Source organism: Chelonoidis abingdonii, chromosome 15, assembly GCF_003597395.2.
Source record: "Chelonoidis abingdonii isolate Lonesome George chromosome 15, CheloAbing_2.0, whole genome shotgun sequence".
Lineage (NCBI taxonomy): Eukaryota > Metazoa > Chordata > Testudines > Testudinidae > Chelonoidis > Chelonoidis abingdonii.
The window spans coordinates 21,964,863-21,983,223 of NC_133783.1; the positions used below are offsets into that span (position 1 = coordinate 21,964,863).

At 38.4% G+C, this 18,361-nt stretch overlaps 1 protein-coding gene across 3 annotated transcripts in view; it reads right to left on the reverse strand.

The window, feature by feature from the left end:
- Positions 1-1,859: 1,859 nt before the first annotated feature.
- The window catches only part of SLC25A16 (solute carrier family 25 member 16), a 28,761-nt gene continuing 12,259 nt past the window's right edge, over positions 1,860-18,361 (reverse strand). For 2 of the 3 annotated variants that reach the window (XM_032795247.2, XM_075072606.1), the window contains 5 exons: positions 12,668-12,789; positions 11,857-11,923; positions 10,752-10,914; positions 9,806-9,874; positions 1,860-3,714 (listed from right to left, as the gene is read on the reverse strand). In XM_032795247.2, the coding sequence (XP_032651138.1) occupies positions 3,558-3,714; positions 9,806-9,874; positions 10,752-10,914; positions 11,857-11,923; positions 12,668-12,789 (578 nt within the window). In that variant the 3' untranslated portion in view covers positions 1,860-3,557. Of the gene's footprint in view, positions 3,715-6,244; positions 9,400-9,805; positions 9,875-10,751; positions 10,915-11,856; positions 11,924-12,667; positions 12,790-18,361 lie in introns of those variants that run through there. The other variant, XM_075072605.1, reaches the window with a different exon arrangement.

An 18,361-nucleotide genomic window follows, 5' to 3' on the forward strand; every position in this document is an offset into this window, starting at 1 on the left:
AGAAATATTGTAATAAAAAATAAATATAAGTGAGCACTGTATACTTTCTATTGTGGTTGTAATTGGAATCAATTGAAAATGTAGAAAACATCCAAAAAATATTTAAATAATTTATTAAACAGTGCAGTAATTGTGATTAATTTTTTAATCACACACTTAATCAATTTTTTTTCACCTGAAAGCCCTCATAGAAAAATCAACTTTCTACCACATTTTCCTTGCGAGCATGTAACAGAGAAATATGAAAGCATGTGGCTGATTTGACTAAGGTAGTGATGGACTTGGCTGGAGCCAACTGATCTGCTCTTCAACTCGTCTTTGGCTGAGACTGAAACCAGATCACTAATGTACACGGGGTTGGGGAGGAAGAAAGACAAAGACACAGAAATTTAGGAAAAGAGGAGCTCAACTCTCCTAAAGAAAAACAGAATATTCTTTTAGGGCAGGGGATGATAAGGAATGGACTCAATTCTCTTTCACACTTAAGTCTGTATAATTTCCTCGCCTGCTCTCTCACTGGTTAGCTTTCTAACTGACTCCTTATTTTAGCTGCATAAGGGAGACTAACCTATTCAGAAAAAGGGGGGGGGGTTGAAGAGAGGAAACTCAGGCACGTAAAGTAAACTCAAATCCCCCCCCCCCCCCCACCTAACCTATCTTCTAGACTACAATACATTTCCTTAAAAAGTTGGGATTATTGGGTTAGCAAGACAAACCAGTTTTTTAATAAGTTTTGTTTTAAACTATAAATACATTTTAAAAGTGTGTTTTTATTCTGAAAAGTGAAACAGCAAAAATGCCACTATCTTACTAGGTAGATCTGCGCTTTATATTCATTCAGAGTCATAGGTGCTTGTTTTAGTAACAGTTTTTACTGCTTTTCACACCTGTTAACCCTGCATAGCCAAGACAGCTAAGTTAGATGCAAAAAAGCAGGAGCAGCAATCTCTTCACAGGAGTCAGCAAGACATCTCTTCACAGGAGTGTTGCTCTTTTAAGACTTCCCCCCACCGAAGGCGCTGGAATTGAACCTATCTGAACGCACCACTGGACTCTGTAACTTTGCTAACCTTTGACAAAAAACTGAGATGCAGTAGAGGGATGGGGGAAAATGGTGTGTTAAAGTCCAATGGATTTTCACACTGAAGGTGAGGAAACTGAGGCAAAGGACTACTGCCCAAGATACTGCAGGGTGCGTGTTTTAATTATTTGCATACTTTTAAGTCAATGTTGCTGTGCTCTGTTCCCTCTGCCCTTAATACAAGTTTTCTTTGTTTTATGCACAAACTTAGTGCTTGCGATAAGTGGGAAAGTATTGCCTATTAAGGGCGCCACAAGGAAGTATATAGTTTTCCCAGATTTCTGGGTGCGGGCTCAGGTCAGTTTTGTTTTGTAATTTTAAAAGGAAACCTTAGACACTGAACATGGCCCTTGTTGCTATTGACAATAGCAGAGAGTAAGATTATAGTTTTGTGTCGGATTCTATTCCATCTTGTGCAGCAGGACTGTTTAAATTCTAATTATACCTGTGCAAACCCACAGAAGACAATGGGGCTTCACATGTGTTATTAAAGACAGAATTTAGCCTGCAAAACCTTTATTACTCCAGTGATACTAAAAGGAAAGAGAAGTAAGCTCGAATCCTGGAGCCCCACTGACAAATCTTGCAAGACTGAGTTAAAAACCAACCAACCAACAAAAAAAAAAAAGAATCTCACAATGCTGTTTTTACAGAGTTCTTCTTCAAACTACAATTGGAATTTAAGTCTACACATATACTTAGAAGGATCTCTTCAAGATCACAAATCACTAACACAATTAATTCTCCTTTAAATAAAACAAAAAGTCAGACCAAAATCTTAATTGTAGTCACCTTTAATCAAGTATGACAATTTTATTTATGTTTACCTACAAGGGGAAATATCGTATAATTCCAGAAACATGCATTTCTATTGTCTGCAATATTTACAAATCATATAAAGATATTTCATTGTTATTCAAGGTTTTTTTTAATAAAATAAATTCAAATACATCTCATTCTCTGCCAGTAACACAGGTAAATATCAAAGAAATACATATTTTAATAAACTGAAAAAATTCCAACCACAAAAGTTATTCTTGATGTATAAACTCAAATCCTAGGTTGTGGCCTTGTCATAAAAAATAAGTGATATTGTTCATGAAATCACTAGTTTAGTTAATATATCCATTACCAGATCACTCAAAATATTTACAATCAATAAATAAACTTACATTACTTAAAGTAAATGACTGAAAGAATAATTATTCTAGTTTTACAGTTACTTCAGTTCAGAAGGAGTTGTTTAAATTGAAATTGTATCAGTGTAAATGATGTATGAGCAGATCTGTTAAGTCATTTCCTACCTCAAGCAGAGCAGCAACTGTAGCAGAAAAAAAAAAAAAATCAGGGTAATAGTATACTGCACAGCCAGCATAGTGCACACACCCATTTTATCTATTCATACTATAACTGTCCACAGTTGTAAACAAACTCCAGTACAGCCCTTAATTTTCCCCTTCCCCAAAAAGTGTGCACATGGTCCAGACAGGTAAATGCTGCAGCATACACAATCTTGTCCCTGCTTTCTCCTACCTCACAACACAAAGACAAATATGTATTTAGGGGTTAATGTGACAAGATGTAGAGTGCCCTCAACTCTCAGAAAATTGACTTGAGGGCATTCAACACCTTACAAAATGGTATGCGATATCTTGCAGGATTGGGCCCAGAGACCTGTTTAACATTTGTTATTGTAATGTAGGAATTTTCATTTATCAGATCCTATTTTAAGTTAATAGCATACTTAGTAATAGCATTGTTTTTAAAAGATAACAAGCAAAGTTATTGACTTCCAAAATCACAAGATTCTGTTTTTAAATGAATCTTATTACTAGTATTTATTGTAACAGCTGAAGGAGTTTCCTGTCTTGAAATGTTTATCAATCAGAAGATAGAGAACATTAATTTATTTAACTGTACACAAACAATTCATATGCAATAAAATAGAGCAACCCTTAGATTGTGGGCGACCAAGTTCTACTTTTACAGAATCTCACAAGTGAAAATAAGATTAAATTAACTTGAATAAAATGAATCTAATTTATTTATTTAAGAAAATTAGATGTTTAAATTCTGGGTTAACAAGTAATACAATGATAAATAATATTAAAATCCTGGAATGACATCATAAAGCTAAACATCAAACAGTTTGAAACCCGTATCAAAATCTAGTTCCTTTCCATGTAACTGAGACGGTTGTAAATTATATAATGTATTTGTGTTAACCTAATGGAGCCTACAGGTACAAGTGCAAAGAGCTGGTTATAGCAAGCTAATGTCCATATTAGGCAATTTCCTGTTCTGACTCCAAAAGGTTCTATTACACCATGCATTTTTTTTTTTTTGGCAAATAAAATTAAGTACTAAAATTCCAATAGTTCACAGTGACAGATTAAATTTCCCATTTCAAGTAATTTACTCACAAACATAACATGAAGACGGATACTGTAGTTTTTCAGTGAGTTTAAGAAAAAATTTAGTTGAGGTGCAACAACTGTCTCATAAACTCATATGTGGTAAAAGCCACAGCCTGGGACGGTATACAACGAATATAATTCAGAGATAAACCACGGTATAATCCTCTTCGTATTCCATGGTGCCTATATACATACTTCAGTGTCTGCACCATTGTACTGAAAAGATAAAAAGAATCCAAGCCCTTATGCAATACATAGATTTAATATTGAAAATCATTATCTAAAATACAAGGCATTTCATGTTACCTTCTTTTTTTTTTAAAAAAAAAAGGGATAGCTTATGAAAGTCATGTGACCACTCAAGCTATCTGAGCTTCTCAAAGGTTTCTCTGTTATGTAAGCATTACCCTATTTTACAAATGAGGAACTAAGGCAGAGAAAAATTAAAGGCTTGTCTACACAAGTGCATCTCAAAATGCACTATAGAACTTTGTGCATGCTAACAAGGTCCACATGACCAGTTAATGCATGGCAAGCTGGTGTGTTGCAGATTTTTGCCTAGCTTGCTGCATCCTAACTCTCTGTGCAGACAAGCCCTAACTGATGTCACACAGGAAATCTGTAGCAGAGCCATGATTAGAACGCAGATCTGAGCCTCAGTCCCAGTGCCTTAGTGTGTGTTTGTGGTGGGCTTGCTGCTTGACTGACATATTCCGTGTGGTCTTGTTTGTTTCAGGGCCTGTGTGCTGAGCCTAGCAGCCTTCTAGCCAAGGCTGAGAGCTTCTAAACAAGACTTTGATCTCTAAGCCCTTTAGCACCCATCAACCCTTAACCAGGGGGTGGGGCTACTCAGGAAGACCAGGGCTTTAAAAAGCCCACTTCTAAGCGACCAGAGGAGCTAGTGAACAGGAGTGGATAATGGAGGAGTTTTGTGAAGCAATTTAAAGGGGGAATATGAGGGGGGGCTCGATACACTTAACATTCTTTAAACTTAAAGCCAAAAACACCCCCTGATAAAAACATAAACAAACAACAAAGGAACAAGTTGCAGGAGTAAAAAGGGAATGCAGGCAGAAGTCCAGCAACAAAGTGGGGGCTATCCAGTTTATGGGCAGGTGGTGTATCTGTGCATTCGGTGCAAGGAGCTCCTGGCCCTCAGAGACCATGTATGGACTTTGGAGACCAGTGGCTGAACTGGAGGAGCTAAGAGAGACACAGAGGTACATATATGAGACTTTCTGGGACAGAGTAGAATAGTCCCACCCTTGGTTTGACACCCTCTGTGCTGCTGAGGAGGATGAAAGTCTCAGGGAAGACAACATCCAACTGGAGCAGAGGGAAATGATCCCATAGTTGGGACCCTCCTGCCAGATGATATTGTTGTATTCTCTCGCAATGAGGATACCTCTCTTGGTGAGGGAACTCCAGTTATGGGGAAGAGACAGGTAATAATTATGGGGATTCAGTCATTAAAAACACAGATAGCTGGGTTTGCAATGACTGGGAAAACCTACTAGAATTCTTTGAGGGGGTCAATAAGCACGTGGACAAGGGGGATCCAGTGGATATAGCGTACTTAGATTTTCAGAAAAAACTTTCACAAGGTCCCTCACCAAAGGCTCTTAAGCAAAGTAAGCTGTCATGGAATAAGAGGGAAGGTCCTCTCATAGATCGGTAACTGGTTAAAAGAAAGGAAACAAAGGATAGGAATAAATGGTCAGTTTTCAAAATGGAGAGGGGTAAATAGTGGTGTCCCCCAGAGGTCTCAACTGGGACCAGACCTATTCAACGTATTTATAAATAATCTGGAAAAAGGAGTAAACAGTGAGGTGGCAAAATTTGCAGATGATACAAAACTACGCAAGATAGTTAAGTCCCAAGCAGACTGCAAAGAGATACAAAAGGATCTCTCAAAACTGGGTGACTAGGCAACAAACTGGCAGATGAAAGTTCAATGTGACATTGCAAAGTAATCCACATTGGAAGGACAATCCCACTATACACAAGTATACAATGAATGGGGTTAAATTAGCTGTACCAACTCAATGAAAGATCTTGGGAGTCACTGAAAACACTACTCCAATGTGCCCGCAGTCAGTCCAACATAGGACAGAATATTGGGCATCATTAAGAAGGGATAGATACAGACAGAAAATATATATTGTCTCTATATAAATCCACGGTATGCCCACTCACTCTTGAATACGTGTGCAAGAGTTGGCCACATCTCAAAAACGATATAGTTGGAAATTGGAAAAGGTCAAAAGAGACAACAAGAAAATTATTGAGTAGGAACGGCTTCCATATGAGGAGAGATTTTAAGACTGGGACTCTTCAGCTGGAAAAAGAGACAACTAAGGGGGGAAATGATAGAGACGATGAAATCAAATAACTGGTGTGAAGAAAGTAAATCTGAAGGATGATTTACTTCTTTTCATAACACATGAACTAGGTTTCAGAGTAGCACCGTTGTCTGTATCTGCCAAACCAGAAAGAGTATTGTGGCACCTTAGAGACTAACAAATTTATTTGAGCATAAGCTTTCGTGGGCTACAGCCCACTTCTTCAGATGCATAGAATGGAACATATATTGAGGAGATATATATACACATACAGAGAGCATGAAAAGGTGGGAGTTGTCTTACCAACTCTGAGAGGCCAATTAACTAAGAGTTGGTATGACAACTCCCACCTTTTCATGCTCTCTGTATGTACATATGTATCTCCTCAATATACGTTCCATTCTAGGCATCTGAAGAAGTGGGCTGTAGCCCACGAAAGCTTATGCTCAAATAAATTTGTTAGTCTCTAAGGTGCCACAAGTACTCCTGTTCTGTTTCTAATGATCGAATCACCCATTACTAATACCTGTCTCTTCCTAATAACTGGAGTTCTTACAGAAATGAAGAAACTAGTAACTATCAACAAATAGATGGTAAAATATAGGGACCAAAAAAAGAAGTATTGTCAGAGATCTGCAAGATGGCTCAGCATTCACAAGCTACCAACAAAACTATTCCCTGAACACATCTCCCATAATCCTCCAAACTTGAGGTCTTTTACTTCCTCTTTTTCCCCATGGTCAAATACCAATATTATGACCACTGTCCATCCATCCTGGGAGTCAAAGATATGAACTCCTCCGAAATATGAACTTAGTAGCAATACTGAGTGTAGACCTAGTGTCTTTAGAATGGTTAGTTCCTCCAAGCCCAAGAAGCAAGAGATCAACAAAACCAGTAATCAAACCTTTTATACAAAAAGAACTAAAAAAGACTGATGTTTATATAACTGAATAGAAAATTAATGGATTTCAACTTTCATTTGTTCCATGCAAATTAATGCCAGTTCTTGGTAAAAGTGTGAATTTAATAGGATTTGCACAATGTTCTATTATGGAGTTTTCACTTAGTGTTACCAAAGTGCACTATGGAAGAGCCTGAGATATTTGATCTTAGACTGTCTATACAGAAACGTAAGCCTAGGGTTCGTGGAACTCAAGTCAGCTTACCTGTGTCAGAAAACCCTGGACTTGAGCATCTACATTGCATTTTAACACCAGGTTAAGAATTTTCTGACCCACGCTCAAACCTAGGGTGCTGGCGTCCATACTGCAGTCCCCAGACCTGAATCAAAGTAAATATATCCCAAAATGCCTAGCGCCCCTCTCCCCCAGTGTCAACACTCTAGCCCTAGGAACACAGTGCACTGTGGGAAATCTCTACTGCTCCCAGTTTCCTACCTGTGGAGGTGCTACTGATGTGACTCAGGAGCCCATAAGGAGCACATGAGTACATAAACTGCATAATTAGCTCGTTTGGTGGCTGTTTCAGTAGAAAAAAATGCAGTTTGAGATGGTATCTGAGAACTGTGCTCTTCACTTTTAGGCTGATTCACATTGGCAGGAAAAGGTTCTGAGGATAACTAGAACATCAGCCTCTAGAGTAGTTAAACTACTGAAATAAAACTTGGCAATACCTAATTTTTAGAATAGAATGCTCAATGAAGAATTTGTTTTTGTCAGTTTGTTTTGACATTTGACATAAAATGTAGGTTTCAGAGGAAAAAACACACACTCACCCCAGCCTGCGGGCTGCTGGCTGCAGAAGGGTGAAGTGTATCCCAGGCCTTGGGATGCAATATGCTGCAGCACCCCTCGGGGATCTCTTATCATTTTATAGGGCCAAATACTGAAGTCTTGGTTTCAGTCCTTGCTCAGATGTAAGTCTTATTTCCTTCAACAGGAATACCCACACGAATAAGACAAGCAGGATTTGATCCTACGTATTATCTTTACAGGGTTGGAACCATCTTTGATAGCTCACTCTCCTAGGCTAAAGAAAACCTTGCATTTCTCTAAATAGCATTCTTTACTTTACTTTTTGCTGTCCAATAGTCTTATTTCTTATAATTTGGCCCAAGTGTTTGAGGGCTGGGAGAGAGTTGGTTAAAATGCATTGAATAGAAATTTAGCATGGATATAAAAGCTGGTGTGTTTTTATTGTTTTCTTTAATACAGTATCAAAGCCTCAGTGACTCAACTGGAAATGGAAAAGTTATATAACTGAATCACCTCACCCCACTCCCCTAGTCGTCCTCCTTTCTGCTTCATAAGTGCCAAAATCCTGGCTCTGTGTGGACTATGGCAACTATATTTTAAACCTGAAAATTAATCCAGCTCAGGATTAGCTGCCAGTGAAGCATGAGAAAGCCAACCTGATGTTGCTACCCATCTGGCACAATGCCATTATGTTTTTAATTCCTTTTTCTCATTTCAGATGTGTTCCTTTTTTAATTTCAGTCAAGGGTAATATGTCCTGAAGATCCCTTATCACTGTCCCTCATGCACCTGGAGAGGCAGGGATAAGGGATCCTTGGGAGACTGCCATGGAGTTTTGGGGCTGGTTCCCATTGGCTGCCCTTACAGAGCACACTGCCCAGATGCCAGTGCACATGCAGCAGCAGGGAGAGCAGGGGAGCCCAAGAGCAAGAGCCAGGGAGTGGAGTAGGGACCAAGTGGCTGCCTTGAAGGGAGGCAGAGAGGCAGAGCTCTCAGCTCAGCATGGCCAGGGGAGGAACGACCCCCAACATGCTGGCGGCCCGTAGCCGCCTCCTGCCTGGCAGCTTTGCTCCCTACTCCGGGAAAACTCTGCATAGCAGCGAAGAAGAGCCAGAGCTGTGGCGGCGAGAGGACCAGGAACAGGAAGCACACTCCCAGCCAGTAACAGTACTTCTGGTCACTGTGCTGACTACAGGCAGCGCTGCTCCTCTGGGATGCATCCAGAGGACTTCTGGGACTTGAGTCAAGTCAGGGCCTCATGCACACATGAAAGCAATGGAGTCTAGGTCACAGTTTAACATGGGCTCAGATCCTGGGTCTGAGCCCCAGGTTAGCACATTTGCAATGTGAATGCAAAGGGGGGTTGGCTTGAGCCCAGGCTCAGCCCTAGGCCTAAATTGCTGTGTAGATATACCCTCTGTGTCCAACTATAACTGTATTGTGAATCAGTACTGTGGTTACAAGAAAGTGAAAGTAAGCAAGAAAAAAAATATCATTCACACTGGGGACAGATCCTGCACCATTTAAGACAATGGAAGTTGGTGACACAATGGTCCCCAGCACTCCTGCCTTGAGTGCCAGGGACTGGACTACAAGACCCCTCAAGATGCCTTCTGATCCTATGATTATATGGCTATGTCTACACTACCATGGTAAGTTGACCTACACTACGCAACTCCAGCTACATGAACAACGCAGCTGGAGTCGGCGTACCTTAGGGTAAGTTACTGCAGGATCTACACTGCAGGGGGTCAACGGGAGAAAATCTCCCATCAACTTACCTTACTCTTCTAGCTGGGGTAGGCTGGAGAGCGATCTGCAGTCAATGTAGCGGGTCTTTTCTAAACCTGCTAAATCGACCACCGGTGGATCGATCTCAGAGCATTGATCCCACTGTAGTGTAGACCTGCCCTGAGATTCAACAGAAGCAGGACTGCGCCCTTGGAGCCTATTTATGTCAAGTGAAGCTGTAGTAAATTGAAACCTAATACAAAGAACTTCAACAATAAAGATCTCATATTAGCAGAATTCATTTCTGTGATTTTTAATAAAGAGATCACAATAAAGAAAAAAACAGTTTCCCTCTCAGTTAAGAGCACAGAAACATATTACCATCTCCATGAGTCGAAAATATGAAGGAATCTATAGCACAGTAGATCATGTATTAGTTTTAAACTAAGAGGTTTACTTATACATTTAAGAATTCAGTTACTATAGTTGAAAAGGAAATTATAATAAAATGCTTACAGGCACTTGTCAGCATCTGGAAGAGCCGCTCCTAACTGCATTCGCCTACGAGTTACATCAAGTGGATATCTAAAGAAGAGAGTTTTTTTGTTTTTTTTTTAAAAAGCATTTTAACTACTTGCATGACAAAAATATGAATATACACACACACACATATATATATATATATAAAAATTCCACTTGAAACCTCAGAGTTCCCTTTTCAGTGAGTCAAGGATCAAACTCAGTGCCCAACATAGCTGAAAGTTAGCCAAAAAGGGAGACTTCCCCAACCACAATTAAAAACAGTGAATCAAATATCTAAATATATTTCATTAGGCACAAGTAAAGAAGATACATGAATATCAGACCGAGCATAAAACAGTTTGTGTAAAACAGAATGTAGTGGGGAGACAATGGCATTAAAAATAAAACTCACCTTTAAAGTATCAACAGAAATGCATGTGTGACATTTGTAATTAACTAGTTTAGAAAAAACTAAATACCAAATAAATAAATCCAATCAATTCACCTGCTTCTGGGCCATGGAGAAAATCTGACAAAGGCAGTCAGTAGAAAAGGAAGGGGACATAAAAATAAATGATGCCAAACACAGTAACAAATATATATTTGTAGCTATGATTTTGTTTTAAAATGAACTGGTATAAAACAACTCCAACTCTAGGTAAGACTCCAATTTACCTTAGTGGAAATTTGTCAGAATAAAGACAGCAGGATTTGATCTGATACATATACTTTTAAAGATCTTCAAAATTAACACACATTTAGAAAGTGAAGTACCATGAAGTCAGTGCATTCTAGTTTCTGAGCTATCAGGTAAACAAAGGTTAACTCTGAAATATTACATCTAAGAAAAATTCTTAATCCAAAACAGCATATAATTTCTTCAATAAGTGCAGCTAAAAAAACCCCAAAACAAACACACACAAACCCCACTAAAACTTACGATATCGTCTGTGCTATTGCTCCAGCCAAGCCACCACATAGTAAGCTTACATGTGTTTTCAAAACTAAGACTTCAGGATTATCTAATGAAGGCCTTCCAAGCAGGTTAGGTGCTTGGGCAAGTCCAATGCTCTTTAAGGTACTAAAGGTAAAAAATGAAAAACCTGAAAGAGAAAAATGTAATTTTATGTAGACTTTAGGAAACAGCAAGTTTCTTACTGATACGCATAGTCTATGTAACATAAGACAGTAATCACACACTGAATTATTTAATTCCTGATTCTTTATGAGGTTTTTATTAAACACTGTGAAAGAGAGAAAAGTTACATACATTACATAAATCAATACAAATATTACATGTTTATCCAATAGCAAACCTAAGTGTGGTCTAGGAGTCAGCTTGTTGTAATTTGCAACGTGTTGAGAAGATGCTTTGGAAAAAAGTGTGGCATTAATTTTAAGAATTGTTTTTTGTACTATACATGCAATGGAAGTGTGCATACAATAATACTTTGCAATTGTCCTGTAACTTCTAACCAAGGATCTTAAAAGACTTTGAAAAAAGTGATTTTTAACTTAACATGTTATAGTTACAAGTAACACCTAAGATTAGTATAAATGAAAGAAATTAAACTGAAAAGATAAGAGTTTTTTTGTCTATTTACTTCATTCAAGAACAGACAGTTAGTTTCATTGTTTCCCCTTTATAGTCAGTCTATTTTCCTTAGTTTGTGTGGGCCTTTCACACAGCAACTACAGCCAGATTGGCCAGGTTTAGGAACAGGTCCTGACCATTTTCCATCGGAGAAATTTTAGGGGTGGGGAGGGAGAGAGAATGCAGTCACTGGGCCCTCACATCTCAGGAAGGTCACTTAGGGATTTTCACCAGTGGTATAAGTTACAACAGCTATTCTAACTTGCACTGATCATCACCATAAGCTGATCTACCATAAAATCGGGAAGCTTCAAATGACTCCCTGCAGTTTGCCCTTTTCATTCTGTCCAATCAGAAATTTAGCCCTTCAGATTAACAGAAGCTAATACAAATTTTGCAAATACAACTGTGAGATGCGTGTATAATGCTGTCAACAATATTTTTAACTTACCAGCATAAGGAGCCATTCCTACAACTGTAGGCATCAGTCCTCTGTAAAATCCAATGAAACCGCCTTCCTTTTGAAGGAAAAATAAAAATACAAACAAATTCTTGATAAATAGAATTATAAATAGTTAGATTATTATGGAACTGATTGTACTGACAAGTCGTTTGTATGACACTGCTAGCCACGCAATGAGGTATTAATATTAACCTCATCTTTCTCTTCCTCTTATGCTGAGAGGAGGGACTATAAATTGGCTACTTAGGAGATAGAGAGGAGAAGGCAGGTCTACCTACACCCAAGATCACAAAGTAGGGAGATGATTTCCAATATGCACAAATAAGTATGTTATCTTTCCACCCCCTGTTAAAAATATTATTCTCTGAGGCAAAAACCTCAGGAGTATATACCACTGCTAATCCACTTTTATTCCCAATTTCTTGTCCTCTGCCATTTCCACCAGTTTGAGCCGCTCTCCACCAGCTTGAGTAAAATGAGACCCTTTTGTAAAACGAGAGTGTGCTACACACACAGTCAAAGACAAATTCTCATTAGTTTCCATCAGGTCATTAAATAGAATAATAGAATACCAGGGTTGAAAGGAACCTCAGGAGGTCATCTAGTCCAGCCCCCCACTCAAAGCAGGACCAATCCCCAGACAGATTTTTGCCCCAAATCCCCCCCTCAAAGATTGAACTCACAACTTGGGTTTAGCAGGCCAATACTCAAACCAATGAGCTAATAGTGTTGCACAGCATAAAAAATATATAAACACCACATTTTTCTTTAACAAATATGGAAGGAGAAAATGAAATACCTTTGTATAAATAGTCTTGAACGCATGAATAATCCCTGTATACTTGTGCTCCCCTTTTACTTGGAATGCCAGACGTGCTCTTACCATATCAAGAGGGTAAGTACAAATGACTGCTGTTATACCTATTCAAAAAAACGAACACCACCACAGACCTTAATTGATCTTAGATAGTTTTAAGCAACAAAGGATCCTTTCAAGGCAAACAATTAATATATGGATGTATATTCAACAACAACTTTTAAAAGTCAAATTTAAAAGTACACCTTTAATCAAAGGCTAAGAGAACAAAACTCAGACATGCAGAGAGTATTTACATTTGTATCCATCAGCACTAATAGAAGCTATGCAATTAAACCTCAATCCTGCAAAGGCTTATGTTACTAACTGTACTCATTTGAATAACCCCACTGGAGTCAGTGGGACTACTCACTGCATGAGTAGTGAGCAAATCTTTGTAGGAGCAGGGACATAGGACCTAATCCTGCCATATTTAAATATTCAAACATTAAATGAGAAAGCACCCCAGATTTATACATTTAATTTCCAAAAAGTGATGTTAGAAAAAAGTCTAACAATACAATTACTATATATTTATAAGTGTATATTTAAATGGTATCTGAACACACGGAAGATATTCTAAATGAAAACTTAAAATACGGCTAACAATAGTTTTAATTTATGTTGATATTTGTTTTTTAATCATTCTATTTACTCTTAGCTGAATGACAATAAATTAGTTAATGCCATATTGTTTACAGAGCCAGATTCTGTGGCCCTTAATTATGCATGCAGCACTTAATTGTGGAAGTAGCCCATTTGAAGTCAGTGTTGTGTGAGTAAATGCTATGTACATGATTAAGGGTTGTAAATCTGACCAAGTGTTATTGCATCACCATTGACATGCCCTGCAGTTAACTTATATCATCACTTCCTTTATAAATCTCTCTATCTGTATTTTTCTTTGGTTAGACTTCATAAGATGATATTTACTTGGACAATAGAAATCTGAAGATCTACCATCATGCTGCTCCAAATTTGCACAGAGGCTTAGATGTCACAATTTTAGGGGCAGATCACAAACAGAACATAGATTAAAATGACAGTCCTCACTAACATCATCATTTAAATAATTAGTTTCTCTCTATCACTAAGATATGAGGTAGATAGTAACCCATGAATTGTTTACAAGTAACATGGAGGGAAAACTAAAATCATGTACAAATATCTGAGATTGCTGTAGTTTCCCCCTCCTACACCCCATCCCCATTTTACAATTATAACCCAGGAAGCAAAGAAGATTCTATTAAGGTAAGGGTATGTTATATAATTTTAATATTCCCTCCACAACCCACCTACACACAATCAAGAAACATTTAGCGTATAAAAGAAAAAAAACACAACGAAAGGGGCAAAGATGATAGTCAAGTGAGAGAAGAGGAAGATAAAGCAAACAATTACAAGGTATGAAATTCTGTCTTGTTACTTCTCTTCTACTCCATCCTACAAGTACTGTCCAGTATATAGGGCAGACAGAGCAACCAACATCCAAAGAAGAGCTAGGCTCATCATACTGCAGTTTTTAAACTCAAACACAAACTTGCAGAACAGACCCTTGTTAGAATGGAAAATGAGATGATACTGACACATTGCAGGCACCAAGGGACCATGTTTCAACCCCTTCAGTCTAAGCAGAGAGAAGTCTAATGGAATAACCTCTTAACTGTTCTGGAAGGGAGCAAAGGCAGCAAGCCAAATATTTTGCCATAATGGATTTGAAGGTTCTCATGGAGGCTTGAAAATAAGATGAGCGCATACTAATTAGGTGTACTAAATTCCTTAATCCAGGGCTAACAAAATTCAAGGACACATTTGCCATCCAGTGAGTAAAACTTTTTTTTCCAAAGTAGGATTCAGTTACAATGAAAACCACTGAGAGATAAGTGAAATACATTGCAGGAATATTTAGGGTCTCAGAGGAACTATAAAATCCAGGCAATCTTGGAATCTCCTCTTCAGACTATTAAAAATATATTTAAATCTTTATTGTCAGTTTTGAAAGGTAGAAACCACATTCAGATACATTATTGGCAGAATCAGATTTATTACAATAAGTATTTAATTTTACAGAAGGCCTCTGTTTAGCATCTTAGAAGCATAGGTGCTGATGATCTTGAGATTAGAATGCTCAAACAAGGGGCATTTTCTTGTTGCAACTTTGCAGCCAAGTTTTATGAAATCTTCAGGTTACAAAGGACAGTGATTAAGCTTCCACTCCCCAACCCATGAAGGAACTGAACCATAAGAAGCAAAACTCGGGTGTTCATCTTTGGTGACATCCCAGTGACAAAATCAGTAATAATTTCCTTTCAGGGGAAAAAAAACCAAACACAAATTCATACAGTTTTCCGCAGGAACCAATCACTCCTGCTAAACAAATCAACATTTAAATTGACTTGCCATAGCAGATAGATAAGTCTTCAAGGAGAGATATGTTGAAGAGAAGGAACAAGCTTCTACACATTGGCAGAAAACTGGCTTCCTCTTGGAACTGCATACTCGTAGTGACACCATGATTAAATAGGCACCATCATCTTTCTATACATTACCAAAACAAGGTGACTGACTTCTCCAGAGAAGTTTCTTCAAAATCATAGTAAGCTGAATGAGACTTTCCAACTGAGAGTGTAAAGAATCCGCAGACTGGCTCTCCATCCAAGAAAGCTGACATTGGTTATTATGCAATCTAAACTGCTTAAATCAGAGAACCAAAGGTTCTTGCCCCATGGATTATCAATACACTCACTGCAGAAGAGTAAGACACCTTTCAGAGAGTATGGAGTGTTTTTTCTGACAAAACAACAGGTATCTGCATGAGGAGTGTCTCTGGGGCAGTGTCACCCAGGGTTCAGTTGATGTACATTGCAAATCCCAACTAACCTGCACTACCAAAAGTAAGTCCCAAAAGACTACAGTCTATCTGGCCACATCTGAACTTTCCCTAATGGAGCATCTAACACTATTCCAAGGTGGAGTAACTTAAGTCCTATCCAGATGGGATTTCACAGTTCACAAAAAAGCCATTATATTTGAGGAAATGGACTATCTAATCCTTGCCCTGATCAGGCAGTCATCCAGGTAAAGCTGGATGCATATTCCTCAGAGAAAAACTGGCCAACAGAACCTCCAGGAGTTTGGCGCACACAAGTGGCCAAACCTAAATCCAAACAGTATCTGAATCTGGAAAACTCCGAATGGAGGAGTACAAAAAACTGCATGTGAAAAGGCCTTAACAAGACCAATATTTTACATGTTTTTGATGAAGTCCTCTAACCACGAAGTTTCATGAAAGGTCTGAAAAGACCTAATGACTCAACAAATCCAGTGTGGGCCAGAATCTCCATGTTTTCTTGGGAATCAATGGTAAATAGTGGGAGAAAGACACTAATCTGTTCCTCTAGGCCAGTAATTCTCAGCCAGGGATTCAGGGCCTCCTGGGCCGCAAGCAGGTTTCAGGGGTCCGTCAAAATAACCAGAGAACAGACTCATTGGGGCCCAAAGCTGAAAGCCAAAGCCTGAGCAAGTTAGCTTCTCAGGGCCCCCTGGGACGTGGGGCCCTGGGTAATTGCCCTGCTTGCTACCCCCTAATACCGGTCTTAGCTTTTAATCTACTGGATATGCAGAAACACTGTTGTGGCACAGGTGGGCCGTGGAATTTTTATAGCATGTTGGGGGGCCTCAGAAAGAAAAAGTTGACAACCCCTCCTGTAGGCAGAAATACAGCAGGAAGTATCAATATTTCTTTTTTGATTTAGAATAGATACTACCTCTTCTGGGAGATTCAAGGGCCAAACTGTGACAATGAATGCCAAAGGGAAAAGACAACATAAATTCTAGGGTCTAATCTCATCTCTACTGCCTAAATATTAGACAGTAGAGATGTCTGAGTTCAGCCCACACCACAAAATTTGACAGCTGATCAAATTATCCATAATTATCTGGAGTTGGGCTAACATCTTTTCCACAGCTGCTTCTTTGATGTGATAGGATTAGAAATAGTAAGGATACTTCCTGGCTAAGAGGCAGGAATTGAAATTTGCAGTCAGAGCATAGCATTGACCTGTAAGAATAGGACAACTCGCTCCCTCTTTGCTGAAAAAAACCACTTCTTCAAAAATAACATAAAGCCATGAAACACAACAAGGATTAATTCAAACACTCTGTTTTGTTTCCCCAGTGGTGGTTGGACCTGGGAGCTGTTAGTGAGATTTGTTGTACAAGCATTCATCTCTAGTTCTCTTTAGGATTTCCTACTATTATTTCACCTTCTTACTCTTCCTTGTCAAATGGAAGCTTAAAGAGGAGAAAAAAAAAAAAAAAGCATCTCTCTAGAGCAAAAAAATGCTGAAGGAGAATTGTGCCTATGAAATGTATGTATTGCATATTCACCAACCTTGATTAAAAATAATATTTTCTGGCAAGTGGAAAACTACTATTCTCTATTGTTCCATCATTCTACAAAAAGAGACAAAAACTGCAGAACCTTTTTTTAAAAAACATCTATATCAAAAAAATTCCCCAAATATAGGACTCTAATGACAAGTTTAACTTGAAGAACAAAGGGAGTCTCATCTGGCTATATTGTCAGTGAATGTTCAAAAGGAACATGAAATGCACAAATAGCACAAGGTACAGTCTTACACGAGTGTAGGGGAATGGACTAGGCTACCCATGCTGAATTTATTTTTAAACCATGAATGGACAGCACAAGGAATTCTTTTTCTCTGTAGCAACAGTACATATGAGAAAACAGTTGAAGTCCAGCAGACCTGTCAGGCAGGTCAAGGAGCTTCCCTAGCCCAGGAAAGTTACAGGAAATTCTACAGTTCATAGACCTGTAAAATATAATTAAATTGCTTACACCTCAAGGAGTTAGCTGAATGGTTCCTTTTGTATTATACCTTCGTCCTAATATGATAACAGCGATAGGGATGGTGTAGTTAATACTGAGATGGCAGTTTCATTCTAAAACCTTATTTTCAGTTGTTTTCTATACATTATACTTACTCTTATACCACATGAATTATTCTGAAAACAACAATTATTCTAAAAACAACTATACTGAAGCACAGTGTTTCCCCCTACTGTTTCAGCAAAAAATAGTTCATCAGAAGTAGGGGGGAAACACATGTTTCTGTGCCTCAGTATAGTTGTTTTTACATTTGGAGAACTCAAACGGCTTCCGTTTTCAAAATCCTTCCTTTTAGAGAGTTTGTATGTGGGGGGGGGGGGTCTTTGTTTTGTTTTTTCTCTAAACAATTCTCTAATATCTACCATTTTTTCCTATCCTCTCAACCAATTCTCTCTTTTCTTAAAGGAAATAATAAAGCAATTATCTGTTAATTAAGAGTTGTGGCTGAAATTTGAATCACAAAAGAGTCAGGAAATTCAGAGTTAAAGTCTCCACAGTAACTTTAACCCAGCCTCCTTGAATATATGCATTACAATGGTTTTTTTCATTGCATTCACTTGTACTTCCCCCATACTCACTACTTTTCTCCTGATTGCAGAGGGATACCTTTGACTTGCGTACATTAGGAAATATGTTCCGTTTCCATCATTTTGCTAACACTGATTTAGTCCCACTGATATTAGCAATGTTGGCAACCCTGGCTAGACAGGACTACCACATCTTCC